The sequence below is a fragment of the Marmota monax genome, unplaced genomic scaffold, assembly GCF_021218885.2.
Source record: "Marmota monax isolate L192 unplaced genomic scaffold, Marmota_monax_Labrador192_F-V1.1 WCK01_AAM20220418_F8-fsc00022, whole genome shotgun sequence".
NCBI classification, from domain to species: domain Eukaryota; kingdom Metazoa; phylum Chordata; class Mammalia; order Rodentia; family Sciuridae; genus Marmota; species Marmota monax.
The window spans coordinates 10,279,062-10,305,930 of NW_026695215.1; the positions used below are offsets into that span (position 1 = coordinate 10,279,062).

Below are 26,869 nucleotides of genomic sequence, written 5' to 3' on the forward strand. Positions count from 1 at the left end.
GTTTTTGCCATGCCCGTTTGGTCACATTTTATTTCTGCAAAGAACAACTTTAATAATGCGCTATTGAAAAGTTGTAACAGCAAAGTGGAAGGAGGAGAGGGAGGGTGCACCCGGTGCAGGAAAGATGGTGGAATGAGATGGACATCATTACCCTAGGTAAGTGTATGACTGCTCCTATGTTGCAACTCTACATGGTGTACAAGGAGAGAAATGTAAAGTTGAAATATAAAGAAAAAAATAAAACTGCTGCAGTTGGGTACAATGAACCAAAATGCATTCTGCTGTCATATATACCTAATTAAAATAAATTTTTAAAAAATTGTAACAGCCCATATTTCTAGCCACCTTAAAGGTATAGTGGTGTGTGTGTGTCTGTGTGTGTGTGTGTGTGTGTGTGTGTGAGAGAGAGAGAGAGAGAGAGAGAGAGAGAGAGAGATTTGCTAATAAGTAAAATAATTAAGGGTGGAAAACTAAGTCAGAGCCAATGCCGCTTGTGGCATCTCCAGCATCAGTGTGCAGTGAGCACTTCGTGAAAGCAGGTAAGGCATCAGTACCTGTATTAAAGAAGGTACCTCCACTAGATAACAGCAAGAAGAAAAAGAACATGCACAGATAGCAACGGCTGACCTTGCTTTTCCACCAGACTTGAGCTTCCCATTCGGTAAGTATCATTCTCCAGATTATATAGGATTCTTTCCACTGTTTTAACCTCTGCTTACCAAAGCACGACCTTGAACGTGGCAGCGTTTTCTCAACGACTTAGCCTATCGACCCCAACCCAAGTAAACCTCCGCTGCGCTCTTCAACAGGAATCAACTCAAAAGTGTTTCGCCTATATGTTTAAGGTATATTTATCTCAACAATTCTCTCAGTTCCTTGGGAACTGTGCGCTTGGGGATCCCAGCTCAGGGAAGCTTATTTCAATGCTGGACTTGTGAAGAAAATGTGCTGCAGCAAACGACTGGAGCGCGCAGGCTGCCAGGGAACTGCGACGGCCGTCCAAGGAGGCAGCCAGCCGTGTGCAGGGCTGCGCGGGAGGCTGCAGCTGCTGACGTGCCCGGTGCAGTGTTTTGGTGACATCTGAAAAGGCAGACAGATGTTGGAAGGACAAAGTGACCACACTGAGCAAGGCACAAGGTAAATCTAATTTAAATAACGGTAGAAATAGAGAGCTTTTCACAATGATAAAGCAGTTCCTGTTGGGGATTACAGGAGTCTCTGAAGATTGTTAAACGTACTCTCAGCTCTGCCTTTCCATCCACCAGCTACCAATTCATTCTCTCTCTCTCTCTCTCTCTCTCTCTCTCTCTCTCTCTCTCTCTCTCTCTCTCTCTTCTTTCAACCTTGCCTTTATCTATTAAACACACACATTAGCCTACACCCTGAAGAATGGGTAGACAAATAATTGCTGATTGGTCTCATGTCTGCAGAGTACAGTTTCCTGCTAGTAATTTCTGTCTCTTCCTCTGTAACATATCCTCCAATGTTTGCCTAAGCCAGGAATTCTCAGAATACTCCCATTTCATTTGGACTCTTTACAGGAAAAGAACCTTAGGAACTATTCAATGTTGGAATTGAGCACAACAGACCTGGTGGACACCCCATGACAAAGATGCTATAGAGACTGATCATTTCAAAGAAAACTATTCAACTTAGTCTTCTTAAAGAAAATATATAGTTGAAAAGAACTTCTATGAACCAGCTAAAATTTTACTCCAGCCGTGGGCCTAAAAATCTTAATTATGGAATACATTTTTCTGTAAAGTCTTCATACACAAAATTTCAAAATAAGAGTCTTTTCCAACTGGTGAAGAGGGACCCTCCAGAGAGATTTGCTTCACAACCATGTCTCCCTTGTTTTCAGATAAACTCTACTGTGTATCTAGGATCCTTTTCCTTTATTCCTGATTCTTTGGATCAGTGCCTTTTTTTATGTAGGCCGAAAAAAAGATAATGTGAAATCCCTTTCTTAACCAAAAAAGGTGATCCCCCTCTCCTAGTCCTCAAGCACAGATATCTCAAGAGCTATTCCTTCCCTGCTTTAAAGAAACAGGGAGGTTTAATGTGCACATGTGAGACATTGAATTGCTAATTCAAATGGCACATTATTGATTCTAATTATATTTTCTTTTCAGAGAGGGGATGAGTTCTGTCATTTCATTTTTAGTGAGAAAGTGACTCACAATTTTTTCAAAAATAAGTAGAATATTGATCCCTGTGCTTTGCCGCTCCACTTGGGCACAATTTCCGAGAGTGAGAGCCAGGCCTTTGCAACTCAGAGTTCTAGGGATATACTGAAAAGCTAATAAATGAACAAATGAATGAAGCACTGTATCAAAGGAGCAGGTTTGAATAAGATAGAAAAGAAATGCCCTCTGATATAACTCAGTTGGTAGAGTGCTGGCCTCACATGCACAAGGCCATAAATTCAATCCCCAGCACCAAAAGAGAGAGAGAGAGAGAGAGAGAGAGAGAGAAATGCACTTTGATACAAAGTTTATTCCTCAGGGTGAATAAATAGTTAATGGAGCTGGTAGCAGTGGCTCAAGCCTGTAATCCCAACTGCTGCTCAGGAGGCTGAGACAGGAGGATAATGAGTTCAAAGCAAGGCATTAAGCAATTCTCCGGGACCCTGTTTCTAAATAAAATACAAAATAGGGCTGGGGATGCTGCTCAGTGGTGGAGTGTCCCTGAGCTTAATCCCTGGTACTCTCCCCCAAAAAAGTTAATGGAATAAAAGAAGTTACATTTCCCCAGAGGAAAAACACATCCGTTTACATTAAAGGATTGGATTTTTCATATTTAATAGAGTAGTATAAATCAGGAAAAACACCTAAAATAATGCTATTTTTCCCGTATTTGCTTTTCTTGCTTCCTGTGTTTATTTACTCCTAACTTATCTCATTCACAAAGAATTTTACTACAGGAAAGTGTAAATCCAGGGGCCAGACTTATGCATAGAGATGCATGTCTTAGGTGTTGCATGATGGAAAATTATTGCTGGACTCTTATTTTAGTAGACCATTCCTTTGATATCTCTGAATGAAAGACACCTGAAATATAGTTCATTTGCATACCATGCTCCACCTCCAGCGGTCACTTTCATAACTGGCTATTCATACAATTTGTTATTAATTATTGTTACATGACACGGTGTGATAGGACACATGAAAGCAATAATACACACATAGGTGTTTGTATTACTCAGATTAATGCAGCAAGATCTCTGGATGCTGCCTTCTCATATATTAATATTTAGGAGCCTTCCAATTAATTCCCCATTACACTGACCAAGCCTGTACTGGAGGGGGATGTGGAAATGAGAGCTCTCCTCCAGTACTCTTGGTAATGTAAGTTGGGACAAGTACATTGACGATCAACTTAGTGGTTTTTACTAGAGATGAAGAACTTCATATCCCATAAACCGGCAATTTCGATCTTCCACTTAGAGCTCCAAAACACAAGTCCTCATGTGCATGACAACCATGGCTTCCACCATGGAAACTACATCACTGTCCATAAAGGACAATGACACAGCTTGTGTTCATTAGTTTCATAAAATGGAATAACCACAGTGTTTTAATGGAATTGTATACATTGTGATGAATTTTTAAAAAAACATAATTTTAAGTGAATAAAATGTGCTTCAGATGCCATTTAAAATAACATTTATATAAATTAAGGAATAAATTTCTAGGCTGGGGTTGTGGCTCAGCAGTAGAGTGCTCTCCTAGCACCTTCCAGGCCCTGGGTTCAATCCTCAACACCACATAAAAATAAATAAATAAACAAAATAAAGGTATTATGTAAACCTAAAAAATAAATATAAAAAAGAGAAACAAATTTCTCTCACTTCATACATATTTGCATATGTACCTGTGTATATGTATAAATAAATATGTATTTATGTTGTGTGCGTAATTTTTAGGAACACATAAAATCGGAGGCAGAAGAACCATAAACCTAGTGAAGTATTCCTAAAACTGGCTCATCTGGTCCTTGTTCTGACCCCACCTGTAGGCTTACATCCTGCTCCATTTTCCCAGATGCTACCCAGAGCATATCAGTGTTTTTGTTTTGTTTTGTTTTGTAACATGTAACAAAATGTGAACATTTCAAAACATACAAAACAACTAAGTGGAAATTAGACTCTTAAGATAAATGTCATATGCCTTCCTGTCTGACTTTTATTAATTTTGAGTATTTTCTTCAGATACCTAGTTGTATGATGGTTTCTGAGTAGTGATCACCTTTGGTGACAGATTCGTCTCCCCCTGTTGTCCAAACAGATAAAATCAAGCAGTCTAGAAACAGCGAGGCTCTCCCTTCCCGTTATTTGTAAGCTGACAGAAGGGAGACAGACACCTTCTGAAGTTTTATGCATGCTGTTTTCTCTCCTTGCTGCAACAAGAAAAGCCTTTCATTTTAACCTGGCTGTTTTTGAAGAAGTGACTCAGACAACTTCATGGCCTCTAAAGGTAAGAGTAAATATAGCCAGCTAATGAATTATCCTTCCAAATGACTAAAAACACAGTTATTGAGGTGTTACACTCAGCAAGACTGATACATTGTGGGCTGCTATTTGTTGCTTTTGAGTTTCTCATTTTAAAATTTTTTACTTAAAGGAGTACACAGCATTAACACACACACACACACACACACTTGCACTCACACACTTTATCTCATAGAATGTAAAAATTCAAATGTAAAAAAACATGTTTGCTTTCATGAATTTAAATAGCAAATTTAGAAAAAGAAGAAAGCTTCATACCAAAAATTGAGAACGAGAAAATTGAATGTCAAACCTAAGGAAAAGATGAAGTTCTGAATTTAAAGGGATCTGAAGAAAATTTTTCGCATCTTAGTGAGAAGGCTTTTAAGTACAATTCAATAATTTTTAATTTCCCATTTGTTATGCAAACTATGTGATAAAGTATTTATACGAAGAACACAAGACTATGCAGTATTCAGGGAAGAAAATTAAGAATGTGTAATTGCTAGACTAAATTTGATTAACCACAAATGAATATTTCTTCTGGTTTATGAATTTAAAAATTTTCACAATTTCTTTGATAATAAATTAATTTAAAAGAATCTAAAATATTTAATTTAAGCAAGGGAATCAATTAGGGACTTTGGAGACAAGGGTCTGGTAAATTTTTTATTATATCCTTAAAACTATAGAAATGCTGTTAGTGTTTTCTTAAGTTCTCAAAATATGTGGGTTTTTCCCCCTCCAGGGAAATAAGTTGCAATTTCCCAGAAAGCACTTGTGTAATTGTATAAAAATGAAACTGTAACATGCCTTTGTTCCATTGTCAGAACAAACATTTAAACTCAAGGCTAAAAGGCTTTAGCATAAAGAATTATGATTTGTATAATTGGTGGAAACTTTTAAACCTATTTAAAATAAGTCCGAAAGTTTATAATATCCTAAATTCAATTAATGAACTATTAAAATATCCATACTTCCTTTCTGAAAGCACAGTTCAGACAGTATTTAACATTAAACAAATAATTTATTCTTTCCATTTTTATTCACTGTTTAATATAGGCCAGTCCCTGAGAAAAAGAGGGAAAACTTACAGGCCAATTTTAAAATACATACAAGAAACAGCAAAATGTGAATTTTAATACATGCATACTTCATTGTCTATATTTAAAGGCAAGCAAAAACCTTGATCAGAATTTTCTTTCATTTAATAATAACACTAACACTTATTCCAAAACTCTTCATCACTTTATGAGAGTTACAGCAACACGGTAGCCTGTAAGGTAAAGAGTTGCAGAATACGTAAAATATTTATAAGCTGGTTATACATTTTTTAAAAGAGTAGATAGAAATTCAAAGCCAGATAGAAATTCAAAGGATTTCCTTCTTCATCTGGTGGTCTGGGTCTTTGAAGAAACTTGTGACTAGAAAGCAATGCTATGATCAAAATGTGATTAATCTACCCCCAAAAAGCAGTGATGTTCTGTAATGATAAGGACTTAAGACTAAACTTAGAGGCAAAACTTTGAGTGGAAAAAGAACCCCCCTTCTGCAGTTTACTGGTAAAATTTAACACACGGTGTGGTTATAACACTGTAATAGGCCCAATAGTTCTTCAAAGAATTGAAGTAACAATAAAGCTATATTTTCAGTTAGAAATATTGTTTGACTAGATGATAATATGACTAGATTGTCATCATCATAGATCTAAACCCTTTTTGAGGATTTTTCTTCAAATTTATGTGAAGACACTACTTGTAACTTCATAATGGTTTCTGGCCCATGAACCTATATTGTTGGTTAGCATCCCCCAGGGAATACAGGTGAGGTGGACATTTCATAAGCAGGTCCATCTGCACTACTAAAGCAGAGGGCAGTCTGAACTGGAGGACATCATGAGGAATCCTGAGGTCTGGAAACCCTGGTTCAGTATAAATAAGTACATTTAAGAACAAGTTGTCCTCAAATTGAGAACAAGTTTGAGAAAAGAACAAGTTTCTCTGGTGAAGAGAAACTACCTCCAGAGGTGATTGCCATGTAAACTGATATCTCAGAGAATGAAGCAAGTGATCTCAGGATGATGATGTCTCTCAACAGTCTGAGACAGAAACACAGCAATATTCCATTCCTGAATAAAGACTTTGGGCACTGAATCCTCTGGGTTTCAAGTGCACCAATGCTTAAGGACCTGCTGTGAGTTTAAAGACCCGAGAACTTGGGAAGGAACGTACAGTCATTTGCCCAACACTTAATAACCCACTGCACTGTGTTACAGCAATTTACAAGATAAAATTGGAGCAATTTGACAATCTTTAAAAAAACGGGGGGGGGGGGTGAGATAGATCCTAATAATCTTATTCCAGATATTGTGTTAGAAATTAATCTTATGTACTTTTTATTTTATTGGGAGGTGTGGTACCAGGGATTAAACTCAGGGACACTCAACCGCTGAGCTACATCCCCAGCCCTAGTTTGATTTTATTTAGAGACAGGGTCTCACTGAGTTGCTTAGCGCCTCACATTACTGAGGCTGGCTTTGATCCCACGATCCTCCTGTCTCAGCCTCCCAAGCCACTGGGATTACAGGCATGCACCACCGTGCCTGGTCTTATGTACTTTTTAAATTGCAAGATAACATATGACCATTAAAATCCATAAACAGCACCCTGTTGTTTTGTTGTTTCTTAATAAAGGTGCATGCCTGTAACCACCAGCAAGAGAAAGATGTGCAACATTTCTGGCACCCCCTGAAATTTCTGTTTAGAACCATAACCCTGCGTTCCCATGTTCATTCCAAAAATGAACCTCTACTCTGAATTTTATCATGGTGAACTAGTTTTCTCTACATCATGTTTTTGCCTCTGTGTTTTTTGAAAATTAATGATGGCAGTGCTTTTGGCACTAATACTGGAAAAGGATGTCGATTGCCTTTTAGTATTTCCCAGATGCCGTTGCTATATTGGCACTTACCTCACCTCCCAATTCTGAACTAGTGTTACATAGTCTTCCAGTAGGACTCACACTTGGGATCCCATTTCAGGGCCCCTTCCCGAGAGCAAGAGGAGTTCGAAAGCTTGTCTTTTCTGACCGTCCAAGATCTAAGAGAAGTTCAGGATGGGATTTCTGGGAGAAGCAAACTGTTAGAGTATCATCAGCTCTATTTCAATGGGGTCAAATGACACATTTTTCCATTTGGTCATAATAGTTGAGCATCTCCTGTAAAGATTCTAAATGTCAAAGACCTGTACAAACTTAGCCATCCTACGTTAAGAATAATAAGCCCAATTTCGTCCCGCAGCCTTCACATTCAATAAATAAATGGATCATCTGGCAATTGTCCTTCATTAACATTATATGTACACCCAATGCTAATGAGCCTGTCATTGCTAGAATCAAATTATGTCAGTATCCAAAAGGTCATTCCTCGAGTGTCTTTATTTCCTCATCATTTTTTAATACCCATCCAGTTGCTCATTCAGGGTATACTTGAGTTTTCTTAGTGATAGGAAATGTATTATCTTCAAAGGAAATAATGCATTTTTTAAAATTTATTATTATAGTTGAGATGCAATAGACAGAGAAAAAAATATGCCTCTTGTATTAGTCAACTTTTCATTGCTGTGAAAAAAATATTCAACTAGAACAACTTAGGGGAGAAAAAGTTTATTTTGGCTTGTGGTTTCAGATTTAGAAAGGGGACCAACTTCGTGGCTCTGGGCCCAAGACGAGGTGCACATCATGGTGGAAGGATATAATGGAGGAAAGCTGCTCAGCCCCTGGCACCATCAGGAAGCGGAAGTGGGGATTTCAGGGGCTACAGGAAAGATGACCCATCTCCTACAGCCACAACCCACCTCCTACAGCCACACCCCACCAGCCTACAGTTACCACCCTGTTAGTCCATTCACACTAGGAAGGATGGATTGGTTTATAGCTGTCATAATCCAATCAGCTTACCTCCAAACATTCCTGCATTCGCATAGGAGCTTTGGGGTGACACATCGCATCCAAACCTTAACACCTCCCATAAACATACTTTCATGAGTTTGGTGTCATTTTTTAATTAACAGCATTGTGATGTATTTTTACTGATATATATGTTACTTCAATATTAATATGTGCACAATGAGATATAACACTTCTTCAAAAATTTTGAGTAGGTATTGTAAATTTCTCTTTTGTATAAATCCAGAACCAGTTTCCTTGTCCCTTCCATTCATGTGTCTTTAGAACAGTCAGAATCACATGCACCTATTGCATAATGAAATTGCAGCCAACTAGATGAACAAATAGGACAGTGGTCCCATGAGATTATTGCCTACTGATGTCTCAGCCACCTTCCTTTGTGAACTATACTTTATGGTGTTCACACAATGAAATTGCCTTATGACACATTTCTCAGAACATCAATCCACTGTTGAGCAATGCTTGACTGTACTTTGTTTACATAATAGCCTCTATCATTTCTGAAAATAAGTCTTTGTTAGTCATGCTCCACACCTACACCCAATCTAAAACAACACAATGCACTAGCTAAATCTACCTGCAAAATTCTGATTCTTTGTGGAAAAAGATGAGAAGTGAAAACACTTTTAGTCTTTGAAAAAAGACTCACTATCCAATGACAGAGACACCCAAATGGTAGTTACATGAGAAGAAAAAGAGCAACTACTAGGAGCAAGTCTATCATTTATACTTTAAAATTAAAAAAAAAAGACTTTTGTATGCATCATGTTCAGGTGTTATACATAATATTATGAAGAATAATGTATAATAAATACATTAATAGTATGCCCTATAGTAAATACATAAATAACATCCCTCCATATTTGAAGTTCCAAATCTGAAATTCCTTTTTCTCTGACTTAGGGGTCAAGTGTTAGTGGCAAAAGTGGTGTAAATTAAAGAAAGGCCACTAAAACGAGAGCTGCAAGAGATTATCTGAGCTAAGAAGTAACGTATTTTAAGATGGAGTAAATGAGTTGGCCTTAAGATTAAATATGTGTTGAGACTTTCATTCTCTTGCAGATGCACATACCCCAAAAAGCAGAGGGCTGCCTCGTTTTCTTCCTGGAGCTCCAGACACAGAGCAAAACCCTAATCCAGGAAACCAAGAATGGCGGCCAGGTCTCACTCCACCAAGCAGCTTCTTGCCAACAGTCTGCCTCCCCCCTGGTCTAGAATATTTAAGCCAGGTATTTACATCTTTCTGTTTCTATGAATTTTTCCCCTTAAAATTAATACAAACTTGATTTCTTGCTTTTTAACCAAGTTTGAAAGATCTTGACCAATAATTTGCTAATGTGAGAAAGACATTATAAAACATGAAATTATAAAATATTAATTTTAAAGTTATTTTGGAAGACATTTGTTTTATTGTTGCTTCTATTTTCCTTATTTACTTGACAGAGTGATGACACTAAGTATTTTTGATAGAGCTGTTTAGCACATTTATCTACCTTATGTTCATTGCTCGAGGTGTTGGGAAATTTACCCTCAAGGAATTGTCTCATATGCTTAAGTCACTTACCGCCATTTAATTAAAGAATATTTATTGAGTATGTGCCATACTCGAGGCATATAAAAAGCATGAAACCTAGTCCCTCTCACCCAAACATTCTGCATTATTTTACAACAGGCAAAACAAACAAAATGTTTATAAATAGTGCAAGCCTGTGTACAAAATCAAGGTGAACACAAACTTGTAAAATATTCAGGGATACCAAGGAGAGAAATGTTATACTTCAAAGAACCTGGGGGCTTCTGCAAAGAAGTGAGAATTCAACCTCTTCAACTGAATCTCCAAAAGAAGATGAATATCTGAGGGAAAACAAGTCATCAAATTAACATTATCATCTTCTGATACTGTGCATCTCTAGACCAATGGCTCAAAAGATCATGTTACTATTAGGTACAGTCACTGTTCTGGTCATTGGAAAGGAAGTAGTGATTCAAACCTTGTAATAACTCAGTCTGAAAAGAGCATCATCCAAATTACATAGCAAAAAAAAGCAATTGCTCTGTGTATGTATATGTGTATGTATGTGTGTGTGTATGTATAATTGCTTTTGCATTTTATCCTATCAAAGATTAGAATCACACTAATATTGAGATGTCAGCACATCTGCTGCAATCTTCAGCTTGTCTGGCATTCTTTCAACTATAAAGTCTCTCTCTTTTATCAAAATCAAATCTCTGTGTTAATTCCCTTAAGGTACAAAAGATGTCTGTTATGCCCGATAGGGTTTAAGCTGCATGCAGCATATGTTCCTGGGAAAATGTTTATAATTGCAGATGCCTCCTCCAGAAACCCATTGGCAGACAAATGTACTTCAGAGACTGGAGAGCTCAGGGAGATGTGTAAAAGAGCTGGAAAAGCCAACCTACCATCTTCCATCTGCAGAAAGGATCAGCTGTAATAGCTGACTAGAGTTGATTAACTGCTGCAAGCTGTTTGGGAATGTTGTCAGACAAGGTTTTGCCAAGTATAAAAGTGATATACCAGTGCCAGAGGGCTGAGGTTTGATGATCACATATGGTCATCGCATATCCTTCTTCCACCCATGAATGATGACACACCCGGGGCCAGATGCTTGACACAAATACAATTTTTTTTTTTTTTTATAATTCAATGAATAGACATATGAACTCTTTGGCTTCAGTCTAAAAGGTAGAACATTTCCTAAAAATAGATTTTTGCTAAACTTTTTTCAGAAAACAAAATATACCACAAAATTATCAAACCGTTTACATGGAAAGGGAATGATAACCTACTTTATACTAAAAGACATGTATCCACTTTAAACCACATACAAAAATAAATAAGCATTTCAAAGGTGTTCCATCATGGATCTGGAAGACACACGAAAACAAATGAATTTTTAGGTGCTAATTTTGAACTAAAAAATCCATAAGTATTAAACAAGATCATGAACATTTGGTGATATTACATTTTCGATAAATAAATGAAGTCTATAATAAAAATCCTTATATATATTAAAAAGTTAAATGATTATTAATTTTTATTTTATTATCTATGAATCAAACTTATGACTATTGAGAGTATCATTTTCAAAAACAAAGATAAACATACATATATACTTACATAAGACATCAGTTAAATCTAAGAACAAAATTAATGGATGCTTTGTAGATTGGATTTGCATTCATAATAGTCAATGGCATTTTATTCTGTGGTGTGAAAGGACAATTAATTATCACAATTTACTCACCTATAGGTAAGACTAGTAAACTAAAGGCACACGTAATTTGCAATTTATTTTTGAAATACATATATGAAATGAAATCAATGATACCTGTAAACTTGATTTAAAATATTTTAAAAAGAATTGCATCTGAAGCTGAATATCCACGGCTGTGATTGTGTTTTCATTTCTACAGCTCTCATACTTAAGGAATAATTTACTTGCCCTGACACCTGAATATATAATTCAATCTGTTTAAAGTTTGCAACACTTTCTATTTCACCAACCAATAGAAAAGGACGGAAAGGGCCCATTTGGACCTTGGTTTATAAGTGCCTCAGGGCTATTTAAAGGAAACTACAAGAACAACCTAAGTCAAGATGCTCAAATCCACGAGGCTTGTCCACAGAGAGAAATCAAATCCAATCTTATTACAGAGGATGAGGTAAGTATGAGAGTGAGGAAAACACAGAGGAAGGGCATGCAAGCTTTAGAGTGTCCCTTAAGAATTCTTTCCTCTTGTCCCTTGGTCTAGTGATGGCAGTAAAGTGAAAGTCGAAGGCTCGTCCAAACTGGTGGCCCCTTATGTACGCTGTGATCTTGGGGTATTTCCTGAATTTTTCTGGAACTGTTTCCTCATGCATTAAATTAGCAATATCTATCTGAGTTTTTGTGAAGATTATATCAGAGATTAGGTTAAAATATGTAGCACAGTCACTAACCCCATTGTAGCCAATTAGTAACAACCACTACATCAGAGAGGTACAATTTCCCTTTTCATTGTGAGGTCACTCTCAATTGATAGTTTCAGATTTTCAAGACTAAAATTCAACTCATGGCACCAACATTCAGAGTTCCTAAACTCAAGCACCTTAGACCTGACCCCACAGATGTCAATCACTAAGCTACTTCTGCACAAATCCACTGCTAAATAATCACATAGACCCTTTTGACACCTTTTCTTTTCCCACGATTCATCATTTTCCCAGATGTAATGCAACACACTACAAAAGACTTTTCTAAGTTTTTAAGAAATTGTCTGCCACAATTGTTGATACGGTTTTGGAATAAAATTATTTTGAGAAAAATATTTTGGGAATCTTAAAAAATAGTCCACATGTAGTCTTTTATCAATAATCAGATTTAAAAAGAGGAAATGGTATAGATTTTATCCCCAACTCAGGATATACAAATGAGGGGATAATGTAGCTTCAAATTTTCTGGGTATGTGGTATTCAATCGAGAACCAAGTTTTATCAATCATTGGCTTGGTTCAACAATTCCTGGAGTGTTTATTAATGTGATGCAAGAATAAAGCGCAGAAAATTTGGAGGTGAAATAGAGAGTGAAACATTAGAAAATAAAATGATCATCAGTATTTTCAGTGTTCATAATTTTGCTTAGTGAATTTCCATCCTTATTTTATTTTATTTTATTTGTGTATGTACTGGGCATTGAACCCAAGGGTGCTTTGCCACCAAGTCACATCATCCCCAGCCCTTTTTTCACTTTTTATTTTGAGACAGGTCTTGCTAAATTGCTTAGGGACTCACTAAGTTGCTGAGGCTGGCCTTGAATTTTCAGTCCTCCTGCCTCAGCCTCCCAAACCACTGGGATTACAGTCATGCGCCACTTCGCTCAGCTCTTCTTATTTCTCTTAAAAAATCATTTTGCACTACATACTTTTTAATGTCATTTCTTACCTGTCTTGGATAGCTTATGTGTGAAAATTGATCTCATTGTAATTATGTTACAAATTTATGTCACTATTCAGTAGCAAATCTCTTATTCTGCTTAATAGATATTTTGTTGGGATCTACTGGTTTCTTTCTTTCTTTCTTATTTTTTTTTCTTTTGTAGCCCAAAGGTAAGTGAATGAGAGATGTTCATAGTATAACTTCTTTTAAAATTTAATTCCATCACTAAGAGGAAGGAGCTGTGACTGAGGAATAGGGTTTGAAGGGAGAGGTTAGTCATTCAAATCATCATTGTCACTTTATTTCTTTGAGTTTTAAAACATCTTAGGTCTTATTATTCAGAGATTAATAGAAATTTTTTCAAAGGTTATCTTCTTTTCTTTCTTTCTCTCTCTCTTTCTTTCTCTCTTTCTTTTGTTTTTGTTTTGTTTTATTTATTGTGACAGAGAAAGTTAGCAGAATTAACCACTGTTGCTTTTCCTATTCTTGGCAATTGTTTCCTTCAGTTTTAAGGGTTCCTGTAAAATTTTTGTGTGAATATAAAACATTTTATCCTCTTCTTAATTATGAAATGTGAGCTGTTTTCAACCATTCTAATAGAAAACATGACAATCATCTGTTTTGTGTATTGTAGTAAGGAGATTAATAGTAATCTCTCTGGATGTTTTCAAAGCATTGTGATGTAATTCTTTTTGTTTCCTTTCTGTCATCTTTTCACAGTTAGACCTGATAATTATACACCAGCAGGTGGAGCTTCTCGGAAGTAAGTGTATTATCTTCTACATTTATTAAAATTGTTGAAAATATTTTAGTTCTCAGAAGTTTCTTTACATCTAAATATGTTCAACTGAGCTGGAGATGTATCTCAGAGGTAGAACGCTGGGGTAGCACATGTGAGGCTTGCCTAGACCTGGGTTCGCTCCTCAGCACCACATAAAAAATAAGCAAATAAAATAAAGATATTTTGTCTATCTACAACTATAACAATAATAATAATAATAATAATTTGTACCATAGAGTTAAATATATAGAGAGAAGAATTATATCAAAATGAGCACTTGGTCTTTTACTTAATAAAAGCACCAAGTAAAAGAATTAGTATGATTTAAATACAAATAGAAAACTCTAAGTCTTTGGTGCTATTACTATCCAAATTCTCACATTACATTTAATGTTAAATAAAAAAATGTATTTTAGCATTCCCAAAGATGTTAGTCATTTACATTTCTTAACAGGTTCAGAAATGGAAATCAAGGTTGAGACTAAATAACAAAAATCTACCAAAATTATAATACACCACGGTTTTATCGGTTCCTCAGTGATTCACCAAACAGGCAAATTATTTCTCAGGACACAAATGTATGAGGATGACTAACTGATTTCAAATTACTTAAGTGTTTTCTGTTCTAAATAGTCTATATTATTCCTAAAATGTTTCAGAATTGAGATACATTATTAAATGGAACACAGTTGTAGATGTATTACCAGATAGAGATTTAGACACAATCATCACTATTACTATAAGTTGTCCCAAACTTGCATAACAATGATGAAGCTATTATTTGAAAAGTAGATTCTGGATAGCATTGGTTCTTTAGCAGACAAGTGCATGAGTAGTAATAGTTTGGCAATCACAGTTAATTAATTACATAGCTTTGTTCTCAGATTTTACCTTGATAAATAGATAAGACCTCAAATTTTAGAGCATAGAAATAGATTTGTATAAAGAATAATAACCTCTACTTATTTTAAAGGGTTGATACTGACCTAAACATTATTTTATAAAATAAAATAACTTTTTTCTCTATTAGTGATACTTGGCACTGAGACTTCTAACAAATATGAGATTAAAAATGGCTTGGGACAAAGAATTTACTTTGCAGTGGAAGAAAGCATTTGCTTCAATCGTACTTTCTGTTCCACTCTGAGATCCTGCACCCTGAGAATCACAGATAACTCAGGTCGAGAGGTGATCACAGTAAACAGGCCCTTGAGGTGTAATAGCTGTTGGTGCCCTTGCTACCTGCAAGAGGTTAGTCTCTGAATTTTTCTTTTGTTCAAGGTTAGTCATTGTTTCTTTAAGTGATATGATATTTGTCTGGAGCTGTGGAACAATTAACCTTTCCAGTGTTAAATTAGTATGTTGCTCTTTAGAATCAGAAGAGCTTGAGGATTTGGGGAGTCACTAAATTTTTCCCTTTCCAACCAAAGACAGGTAGCCTCCATGATGTTAAATGGTTAAGACAGCTCATGCACATGAGATGCACCTCTTGAACTTCTGTACTAGATATATTGTTGTGACATCTATACACTCCACCCTGGGCAGATGCACCCTTGTCTTCTGCAAGAGTAATAAAGTTCAGGAGGTGCTAATGATGCTATTAGTCTAGAGGCAATGATTCAGTCATTTAATCATAAAATACAATAGCTTTTTATCATTATTTAATTGACCTATAGCAATAACTTTCACTGACATATTAATTTAACTTGACACCAAACTTTTCCTTACTTTATTGACTTTTATATGTCATTTCTATGAGCTAGTGAACAAGTTTCACTCTGCACTTTTTGTAGTTAAGGAAACTGGGGTTCACAGAATGGAGGCACTTGTTCATGATCGCACACCAAGGGAATGTTATTTGTCAAGCTTGATCTAAGTGTCCTGATCCAGTCCCCAGATTCTCTGTTGAAGTCCTGTATCCTAAGTATTGTTCTAAGTGTTATCAAAAGCTCTGTCCTTGGACCAATGCCAATCCAATAACAAGGACACAGTTTTGAGAGAAAGGAAAAAAAGTTTTATTACTTTGCTAGCAAAGGAGAATCAACAGGGGACTGCTGTTCCAGAGGTTGTGGTTCTCCCCACTAGGAGGAACAGGAGGTTTTTAAAGAGGTGATTCAAGGGCTCCATTCCATATGTTCTCTGTGTTAATTTGGGAGATAGTCATTTCTGAGATCTTCTGGTGCCATCCCCAAAGTCTGAATTAATTTGTTCCTGTAGTGGTTGTGTGCTCACGGAAACATAACTCTTCCTAGGATGGGGAAGAAAGGTAATTCTGTTTCCCCTGAGAGTAGGGAGGGGGAGAGAAAATGGGGGGGAAAGAAAGAAACGTCCGTTTTTAAAATAAGTCATAGTAGTAGAGCAGCAAATACTATATTTCAATCATAAAGTGGAACACTGTTACATAAGTACAAGGGCAATAAATATTCAAACAGAAGACAGTTACTTAGGGAAGTTTCTAACAACATCTATTGAAATTATTTCTCTATTTATGAAAAAGTACCTGGCTAAACCATAAGATGTCTCATACACGGAGCCCAAGAATTTGCTTTTGTGTGTGTGTGTGTGTGTGTGTGTGTGTGGTGCTGGGGATTAAACCCAGGGCCTTATGCATGTGAGGTAAGCATTCTACCAACTGAGCTATATCCCCAGCCCTGAGAATTTGCATCTTTTATGAGGATTTTGAAGGTTAATATGCCCCAAGATGTTGTAGTCTGCATAATAATAATTATGTGTCCATGAAATTTACTGATAATTGATATTTTATAACATAGTAGCATAGTGGAACATAAATTAAGATAAAATGTATCTTGATACCCATTAATATTTATTAACTTGGTCAAAAGTGCAACCAATTATTTAAAAATTGATCTCGGAACAAATATGTCATCCTTAGCAATTCTATTAAATTCACCTCTTTGTATCTAAGAACACTATAGATGTGCACATAAGACCGTGAATTCAGTAAGGAGAGTCTAAAGGATATTGGATGATGGAGAGCTGATTTAGCTTCAAAGCCAAAAAATTATATTTAAATTTGTAAGGAACCCTTACTTATCATCATACAGAGGAATTTGATTTGACTTCCATAGATATGAAAGGGTAATGGAGTCAAATTACACTTTGGAAGGCATGAACCTTACTGTTTGTTTAATAACTGTAACTCTGTAAAAGAAATTTTCTTTTAATCAAGCTCAAAGAGGCTGGAAAAACTTGTGAACATTTAATGATTGGTAAAGGAGGCTTCAAATAGACATGTGTTGTGGCAACAACTGAGAGGAAGTCAGTGGTGAGTTACCACAAGGTGAATGGCTATACTTGACCAGCTGCCTGAGATGAAAGGTATGAAGCCAGTGGGCTAGGTCAGACATTATGTTGCGGGGGAGGGGACACTGGTTGACATCTTTAGAAGCATATATTTAGAAATATTTGTAGAATACAAAAAATGATATCATAACAGCATATACTGTTTAGAGGTAAATTTGTATTAGAATGTAATTACAATATAATAACCTTTAAAAATCTCATTTTATCTTTATCTTTTCTGACAGTTAGAAATCCAAGTCCCTCCGGGTACTGTAGTTGGTTATGTTGCTCAGAAGTGGGACCCCTTTCAACCCAAATTCACAATACAAAATGCAAACAAAGAAGATATTTTGAAAATTGTTGGTCCTTGCGCAACATGTGGCTGTTTTGGAGATGTGGATTTTGAGGTATGATTGACATAATGAATAAAATTTTTTACTTAGGTCTTGATTTTTTGCAATATTATTTATTTTTTAAAATATTCAAATCATGAAATATCCATGAAATAAATTTAGAAAATAACATATTAGTGAAATCTAATAAATCAATATGTTCCACACCAACAATAACTTAAAGTTGCAGATGCTAGTTCAACAATTAAAAAAAAATACTATAAATATGCCATCCTGACCATGACATCTGCAAGCATTTTTTAATTTTTTAAATTTTAATAAAAAATTAATAATGATGATCATTATTAAATATATTAAAAAATATATATTTTTTTGCTTTGAAGCTAAAGCTAAAGTACACTTTTCCTAAAAGGGTACTTAGCTATTCTATCTCTTTTCTTAAAATAGTAAGTGCATTATTGTTTTTGATCTAAGTTTTTGAACACCAAGCTTTCTGTATATAAAGTTACATTTTTTTTAAATAATCAAGTTTTCTGATTTTGAAAGAGAGTGGTACATCCTAATTTGGGTGAATTAGATTTATACAGAATTACAAGCATACATGGTATAAAGCAAATGTGTACAGTTCAGATCACCTAAATTATGTGTCTTCTTCTTTGTAGACCTGATTGTCACATAACCCAGTTTAGATATCATTTCAGAAATGCATTCCATTAAAATATTTAAAAACTATGATTGTAAGAGTTGCTAAATTTCATTATAAAGTAATCCACTCTCAGTTTTTTATAATTGAATGTTAAAAGAGATAATTATAAATTCAGTTAGTAACAAAATGAAATATCTTTACAGATTCCTCTAGACATATATCTGTAGGCAGAGGAGATAGCTTAATTTCAAGTGTATATTTATTTTTTTATTCATTTTTTCAGTTTTCAGACTTCCAGGAACATTATTCATACATTGCAAAATTTGCAAAGTGAGATGGGCTAGTTCCACCCATTTTGAAAGGATTTGGTGTGGCTTTTTAAATGGTTAATATAACTGAGGAGAAGTAAAACATAAGCTTTAGTATCGATGGTATAGAAATGTCCTAGGTAACATTCATTCTTTTCTGACTTCTACCACTACATGGAAAGCGAAAGACCATATTAAATAACTTTCAGTGTCAGAATGGGAAACAGGGAAAAGAAATGCATAGTTGATAAAGTTGAATTGTAGACTCTTTCTAGCTGACAAGGTAGTCTTTAGTGTCAGATTATGATTTCCTTTAATATATATTAGCTTAGAGTGTTTTGTAAAGTTAAAATATGACTTAGGGTTGGTTAAAAAGGAATGACAGCAAATATCTGAGTAGAGTGTAAAGTAATTTAATAATATGTAATAATGTTTTAATAATTATAAAATCAACTATAAAAATATTTAAATTCACAAATTTTCTGTGGAAATTATTTTAATTATTTCTAAAGCTTTCTCAAACATATTTTTTGTGTATATATATATATATATATATATATATGCATTAATAAATATGTATTTTTTTAGTGGTGTATTCAGGCTTAAAATCTGCACCATGGTTAAAGGAATTACCTTCCTGTTTAGGCCATATAATTGAACTGCTGCCATCTTGTGGTTTCCTGGACTTAATTATTTATTGCTATTATATTCTCCATCTGCATACAAAAAGGGAAAAAAATGATGTTGGATTAGAAAACTATCAGAGAAGCATGATTTCTGAAGAATAAATTAGAAAATTACAGTCTTGTGCTTATATAAAAGGAATGAATAACATGAAATGATCTTTGGAGATGATGAATAAATTAATTCATATCTCTCATGAAGTAAGCATCCTGGAAAATGTGCAATCATCTCTTTTTGCCTTCAAATTTGATAGCTCTTGTCTTTTCAAAGGTGAAAACCATGAATGAAAAGCTTACCATTGGGAAGATTTCAAAGTACTGGTCAGGATTTGTAAATGATGTCTTCACAAATGCGGACAACTTTGGCATCCACGTTCCTGCAGACCTAGATGTGACAGTCAAAGCATCCATGATCGGTGCTTGTTTTCTCTTTGTAAGTGTGATCTTGGGGGTTTGAGTGATTTTTCTTCTCCTCACCTGTTCATTACCACAGAGCTAATCCCAGTTTACACAGTTTTGACCTACAGGATGTGTTTTGTACAAGGAAGTGTAGTTTAGGACTAATGTTCTTCATAAATCTAAATTTAATAGCCTTCATTTCTACCGGGTGGCCCCACTCCAGCTGCCTAATGGCCCTCAGGGATTTATGCCCTGTGACATGGTTCTCGTCTTTTTCTCAAAAACTGAGTTTCCTTCCCTTTCAATGTCAATTTTGATTTTTTTTTACTTATTTTCACTTTAACTGACAATATATAAATATAGATGTCACATGATTTATCCTGAGTAAGAATCAGAGCAATTCCATTGCTTAGCTCTTAGCTAGGTGCTGTTCAGAATGAGAAAAGTGAAGTTTTTTAAAATTCTTTATATTTGCTGAATATGGACATATGAGATCCAGAGCTTCCAATTGCCATCATAACAAAGATATGCCCTTATTCTTACTTTCCAACTTATAACATTCTTGAAACCATTTTTGGATGTGTGGAGACTGGTGGCCCAATAAGTCAAGTAGCACTTGGGCTAAAATGCTTGGTTATCTTATGATCCTAACCCCCCTTGAACATCTCTCTCTACCACTTCACTACCACTTACCATGCTCACAAAAACTCACAAAATTTTTCAACAAACCAACATTCTTCTCCATATTTTCCTGTTCCTCAGTTTTAGGATCCTAAATCTTATGGGTTCTGTTAATGTACACAGCTGACAGTCCTATGCACTGAGTCTTCCCAGAACACTTGGAAAATACATGAACTAAGAAGAATACTGTAGTGACATCACTGCTAGACACTCAGAGCTTATCACAGAAATAGATGGATAGAGATGGGGACAGAGAAATTGGGACAGAGAGGGACAGAGCATCTAATGGAGATACATATTCACTGGGAATAACTAATAGCTGACATTCACTACTTTTTTGTAAGATTATAATATTATAAAACATTCACACTTTTTTTGGCCAATGTAGGTTTCAAAACAATTTCTTATGCGGTTTTCCAAGATAAATTATTTGCTCAGATTCATAATTTCAAAATAAATTCATAATTATTTGCTCAGATTATGAATTCGTAAATTCATAATCTCCTACACTGACCTAAAATATCTACAATTGAAGTCTGCTGTCTTGATCAAATTTGTACTGAGACACAGTGCTGATTTAAATGAGGTTTCCAAGTTATTTATATTCTCAAAATTCAACATGTAAGTGTCATGAAGCTTAAAACTTTTCAATTTTCCTCCTACTGATAAATCACATGTTGCTGGAACACCACTGGGAAATATAATTGCTTTATATAATCAAAGCTTACAAGTCAGACTCTTGATCCTAATTGTTGCCTTTTGTAAATTCACTCATACCCAGTTTATTTATTTGTAGGATTTTATGTTCTTTGAACATTCACTAGCTGGATTATAACAAGCAAGATGATGAAAACAATAAAATATGCAGAATATATTTCAGTGAGTAAAAGGCAATTTGAATGATCTCTTTCCCTTTGAAGATGTCTATATTTGACGCTATCTAATTCTTTTTCATTTTATTCTAGATATCCCTTGGGCTCTGGATTTCATTTCTGAATGGTTTGAGTATTTTTCTCTCTTTTTTTTGTAACAAAATGTTAATTATTATATTTATTAAAACATAATTTAATGAGGCAATTATCCAGCTGTGAATGCATGACAGCTAAATACACAATTACTGGCCTGAGCACAAGGTTGCTTTGAGAGATTACCATTCTTTCTTTTTATCCTTTTGAAGTTATTGCAATGGTAAGCATGAAAGATGAGAACTAAGGCTTTCAGAATCACTGATGAAAATTCAATGTTTAGAGAATACTTTGAAGTTTTTTCTGGTACTAAGGGTAGTTACTAATCAAAAGGACTGAATGTCTAAAATATTTTTTTTCAAAAGTAGTCCCTTTTGACTTTGTTTGCTAATGTTCTTATTGTAGTGAGCTATTTTTACTCTATATTGGAAAAGTTACAGGTTGGAATAAATAATATGCTTACAGATGAGGAGGAAAAAGATGGTATCAATCAATTCTAGGGGCAAGAGACACAGTTATATTGCAGAAGGAAGCTCATATTTACAAACCAAAGCCTATGTAAATATCTACTCATGCCAGAGTTTTAAATAATCCTAAAAATAGATTTCTAAATTAGCAGAGGCAGTATTTTCTAACAGGAATTTTATCTACTTGCAAGGAAATTTCAGCCAATTGTGGGGTCTGAATCTTTGAAAATGAAAAATGAACAACTCTAGCCTTTTAAAAAAAGCAAACAAATAAAAGCCAAACCTATGAGGCAAATGTAGAAATTAGAGAGCAAAGTATATTCCATTTATCAATACCTTCCACTTCTTAATTCTGTGGAATTTTCCCAGTTATTTACCTGCACTGTCCACAATTTCCAAAGCCCACCCAAGAGGAAAATTCTTTTTTATGAATGACAACAATTCTTCTCCCCTTTTTGAAATGAGGGAACAGATTTTTTTTTAAGCAAGGCTCTACATTAGAATTACACAACTACCCAAATTTCCATGCGCGTGTGAAAATGTTTGGAGAACTGTTGTTCCCCAGTTAGAACAGGGAACAAATTCCAAGCATCTCTTACTAAGAGGATTGTTTGAAATTAGGAAGCAGTCATCTCCTAGAAATATATGTGGCAGGTTTATTTTTTTTTCCTAAATGGTCCATAACTATCCATTTTGTTCCATGTTCTGAGTTAAGGTCCTTATGTTGTATAAAATGGAAAGGAACCGAGAGCCTCTTCCTTGTTTTCTGGTTTAATTTCCTATAGCATTCTTTTTTGGGAGGTCGGTGGGGGGTGTACCACAGATTGAACTCAGGGCCACTGGACCACTGAGCCACATCCCCAGCCCTCTTTATATTTTATTTAGAAACAGGATTTTGCTGAGTTGCTTAGAGTCTTGTGATGCTCTCAGTCTGGCTTTGAATTCAGGATCCTCCCACCTTAGCCTTGCAAGTCAGTGGAATCACAGGAATGCACCACGGACCTGGCTCCCAGAGCATCCTTTGTTCTCTCTTTACATCTTCACTCCTTTCATGAACACCCGCTGTTGGCATGCAGAAACCATAAATTACCTCTCCATCAACCACAAAAGATCTTTACCTGGAGCATAATAGTATGGATACTAATCAAAAAAGTAACCAGGTTTCAGAAACACACAGCGTTTCTCCCAGTCATATCATCCCTGATTTCAGTGTGACTGGAATCAGTGTCATCTGCATGTGGGAGCAACACAGATATGGAAGGGAACCCAAGTTCCATTTGCAATGGCGATCACCTTCAGTCCGGCGCTGCTATTTACTGGCTGGGCAGCCTTCAACCTGTAGTCCTCTGGAATCTTCTCTGGTTCTCATGTTACCTTGCAGAGTTGTGGAAAGGGCAGCTCAGTCTATTTCAAAGAAAGTGTGTCATTTATGATCCTTTATAACAAGCTAAGGGAAATAGCATTTTAAATCTGATGCATATTTACTAATAAAATGGAGAACAATCGTTGCTATGGTTTGAATGTTGGCTCCCTCCAAACCCATGTTAAATTTAATTGCTGTTGTAACCATAACAAGAGGTCGTGAGGGTTCTAGTTTCATGAGTGGATTTAATGCTTAATAAAAAGACTTTCAAGTGCAGGATAATTTCCTCCAGCCCCTTCCTGTCTTTCTGCAATGTGAGAAGCAGCAATCCTCCCCTCCAGGGAGCACCATCTTGGAAGCTGAGACCAGACCCTTTCCAGGCACCTCCTTGGGACTTGATGGTGAACTTTCCAGGCTCAGAAATTGAGAGAAATAAACTCCTGGTCTTTATAAATGACCCAGCCTCAAGTATTCTGCTATAGCAGCAAAAATGGACTGAGAGCATTTCTAACCTTTCCAAGGACTTAGTACCATGCTCTGAGTTTCTGGTGGGATGTAAAATTGAAATGCAATGAAGGAAACTGGACAATGTCAAACTTGTGTCCACCTCTGTGCCCTGCACCCCTGCTCTGTGTTGCACATTTTCTTCTTAAAGATGATTCTGCTGTCCTATCTTCTCCTTGTCCTTAATTTTTTTATTTTTGTGATTGGTGTCATAACCTTCAAGGCTAAGACTTTCTCTATGGAAAGAATGGGGAAAGGAAAACACTATTTGTAAATGTTTAAAAAATATATATTTAAATAAACCTTAAAGGAACTATTAGAAAGAACTATTCAACACACACACATCTAATGGAGTCTCACTAAAGATAAAACTCCTTCTTAGAGTATAGGACTCATTTTCAAGCTGACTCAATTTGATGAAATCCTCCTGAAGTACATTGTTCCCAGGTTGGCACATTACAAAAAACTAAGTCCTGTGGGGCCTCTCCTTCCTCATTAAAGGCTAAAATGTGTCAGGAGCTGCCCTGGATGCAGAAGCCTTTAAGTCCTGATGCACAGGGTTCTGAACAATTATTGCACCCCGCAATAACTTAGGCTTTACCTCTGCTTGGATAATGAGGTGTGGCTCCAGGAGTAGGCGTCACCCGGTGGGATTGAGTTACACTCACCTGTTCCTTTGTAATCCTACCCCTTTGCCCTTTTGGGGATAGAATATTCCATGGAACAGCCTCCCCTAATAAGACCCCAGTTTTGAGGCCTGCTCTCTCTCTTTCCTGCCTGCCTTGCCTCCTTTGTGGGAGCTAGGTCAGAGGAGCCATCACAGAACCCAAAGAAAAAGGTATTTCTCTGTCTCTGTGTGATTATTTCATGCCAGCCCAGTTCACCTGAAGTGACCCTGACTGGTTGAGTCAGGTGTTGCGACAAAATATATCTTTCTATCTCTTCAGTGTTCTGTTTCTTCCCTTTTCTACTAAACAAGACCCTAGCAAGACCCTTTGAGGTTCAGTGAAATACTGCTGTAGAATGAGGTGGATCCTCTGTGAATCCCTTTCTGGTTTCTTATATTGGCCCCTTGTTGCTCCTGGATTTAATAAATATTTGTTGAGTATTTCCTACACCCCAAAAATATAGTCTTTGCTGGGGCTGGGATTGTGGCTCAGTTGTAGAGCACTTGCCTAGCATGTGTGAGGCACTGGGTTCAATCCTCAGCACCACATAAAAAAAAATAATTAAATAAACAAAGGTATTGTATCCATCTATGATTAAAAAATAAATAAAAATATAGTCTTTGCTCTTATGGCATGGATAGTTAAGTACAGGAGATAGCTGTTAAAGAAAATGTGGTTTATATACACAATGGAATGTTACTCAGCCATAAAGAAGAAGGAAATTATGGCACTTGCTGGTAAATGGATGGAAATGGAAACTATCATGCTAAGTGAAATAAGCCAGTCCCCAAAAAACCAAAGGGCAAATCTTCCCTCTGAGATGCTAACACACAATAAGGGGTGGAGGTAATAGAAGTTCATTGGATTAGACAAAAGGGAATAAACGGAAGGGAGAGGAATGAGAATAGAAAAGAGTAGAATGAGTCAGACATCACTTTCCTATGTTTTCATATGAACCAGTGTAGTTCCACATCATGTACAACCACAAGAATGGGACCTTATACACTTGTACATTGCTGGTGGGACTGCAAATTGGTGCAGCCAATTTGGAAAGCAGTATGGAGATTTCTTGGAAAGCTGGGAATGGAGCCACCATTTGACCCAGCTATTCCCCTTCTCGGTCTATTCCCTAAAGACCTAAAAAGAGCATGCTACAGGGACACTGCTACATCGATGTTCATAGCAGCACAATTCACAATAGCAAGACTGTGGAACCAACCTAGATGCCCTTCAATAGATGAATGGATTAAAAAAAATGTGGCATTTATACACAATGGAGTATTACTCTGCATTAAAAAATGACAAAATCATAGAATTTACAGGGAAATGGATGGCATTAGAGCAGATTATGCTAAGTGAAGCTAGCCAATCCCTAAAAAACAAATGCCAAATGTCTTCTTTGATATAAGGAGAGTAACTAAGAACAGAGTAGGGTCGAAGAGCATGAGAAGAAGATTAACATTAAACAGGGATGAGAGGTATGGAGGGAAAGGGAGAGAGAAGGGAAATTGCATGGAAATGGAAGGAGACCCTCAGAGTTATACAAAAGTACATACAAGAGGAAGTGAGGGGAAAGGGAAAAATAATACAAGGGTGACAAATGAATGTCAGTAGAGGGGGCAGAGAGAGAAGAGGGGAGGGGAGGGGAGGGGGGATAGTAGAGGATAGGAAAGGCAGCAGAACACAACAGACACTAGTATGGCAATATGTAAATCAATGGATGTATAACTGATGTGATTCTGCAATCTGTATATGGGGTAAAAATGGGAGCTCATAACCCACTTGAATCAAAGTGTGAAATATGATATATCAAGAACTATGTAATGTTTTGAACAGCCAACAATAAAAAATTTAAAAAAAAGAATGGGACCTTAATTAGAATAAGTAATACTCCATGTATGTATAATATGTCAAGATACACTACTGTCATGTATATCTTTAAAAAAATTTTTAAAGTAAAGATTAAAACAATTTTAAAAGTTAGGTTGGTGAGATGGCAGGAGAAGATGCTGATGTTCCAACGTAGGTTGTTATAGTAGGTTAGGTGACAGGTAGGGTAGTTTGGGTGGGGCAATCACAGAAAGAGGAAATGAACAGACTCAAAGACTATTGTAGGAGGTTAAATCATTACTTCAAGCTGGATTGAAAATGGAACTGGGGGCTGGGGATATAGTTCAGTTGGTAGAGTGATTGCCTCTCATGCACAAGGCCCTGGGTTCAATCCCCAGCCTCACAAAAAAGAAAAATAAATAAATAAAGACACAGAACAGGAAGCATTCAATATCCATTTAGGACAAGAGGATTACAACCCTTAGAGAACAGAGTAGCAACACAAGATGCTACTTCCTGACAGA

At 36.0% G+C, this 26,869-nt stretch overlaps 1 protein-coding gene across 2 annotated transcripts; it reads left to right on the forward strand.

Moving 5' to 3' along the window:
- The first annotated feature begins 408 nt into the window (after positions 1 to 408).
- On the forward strand, positions 409 to 24,015 carry Plscr5 (phospholipid scramblase family member 5). Of its 2 annotated transcripts, none has more exons than XM_046431214.2 (9): positions 409 to 1,137; positions 4,412 to 4,478; positions 9,521 to 9,687; positions 14,115 to 14,157; positions 15,206 to 15,426; positions 17,724 to 17,885; positions 19,740 to 19,901; positions 21,345 to 21,427; positions 21,514 to 24,015. In XM_046431214.2, exons 2-8 carry the CDS (start codon positions 4,466 to 4,468, stop codon positions 21,381 to 21,383), a joined length of 807 nt encoding a protein of 268 aa, XP_046287170.1. In that variant the 5' UTR covers positions 409 to 1,137; positions 4,412 to 4,465; the 3' UTR covers positions 21,384 to 21,427; positions 21,514 to 24,015. The 2 variants fall into 2 exon arrangements, with proteins under 2 accessions (XP_046287170.1, XP_046287169.1); XM_046431213.2 differs by having other exon boundaries at positions 411 to 1,137; positions 4,290 to 4,478.
- The last annotated feature ends 2,854 nt before the right edge of the window (positions 24,016 to 26,869 follow it).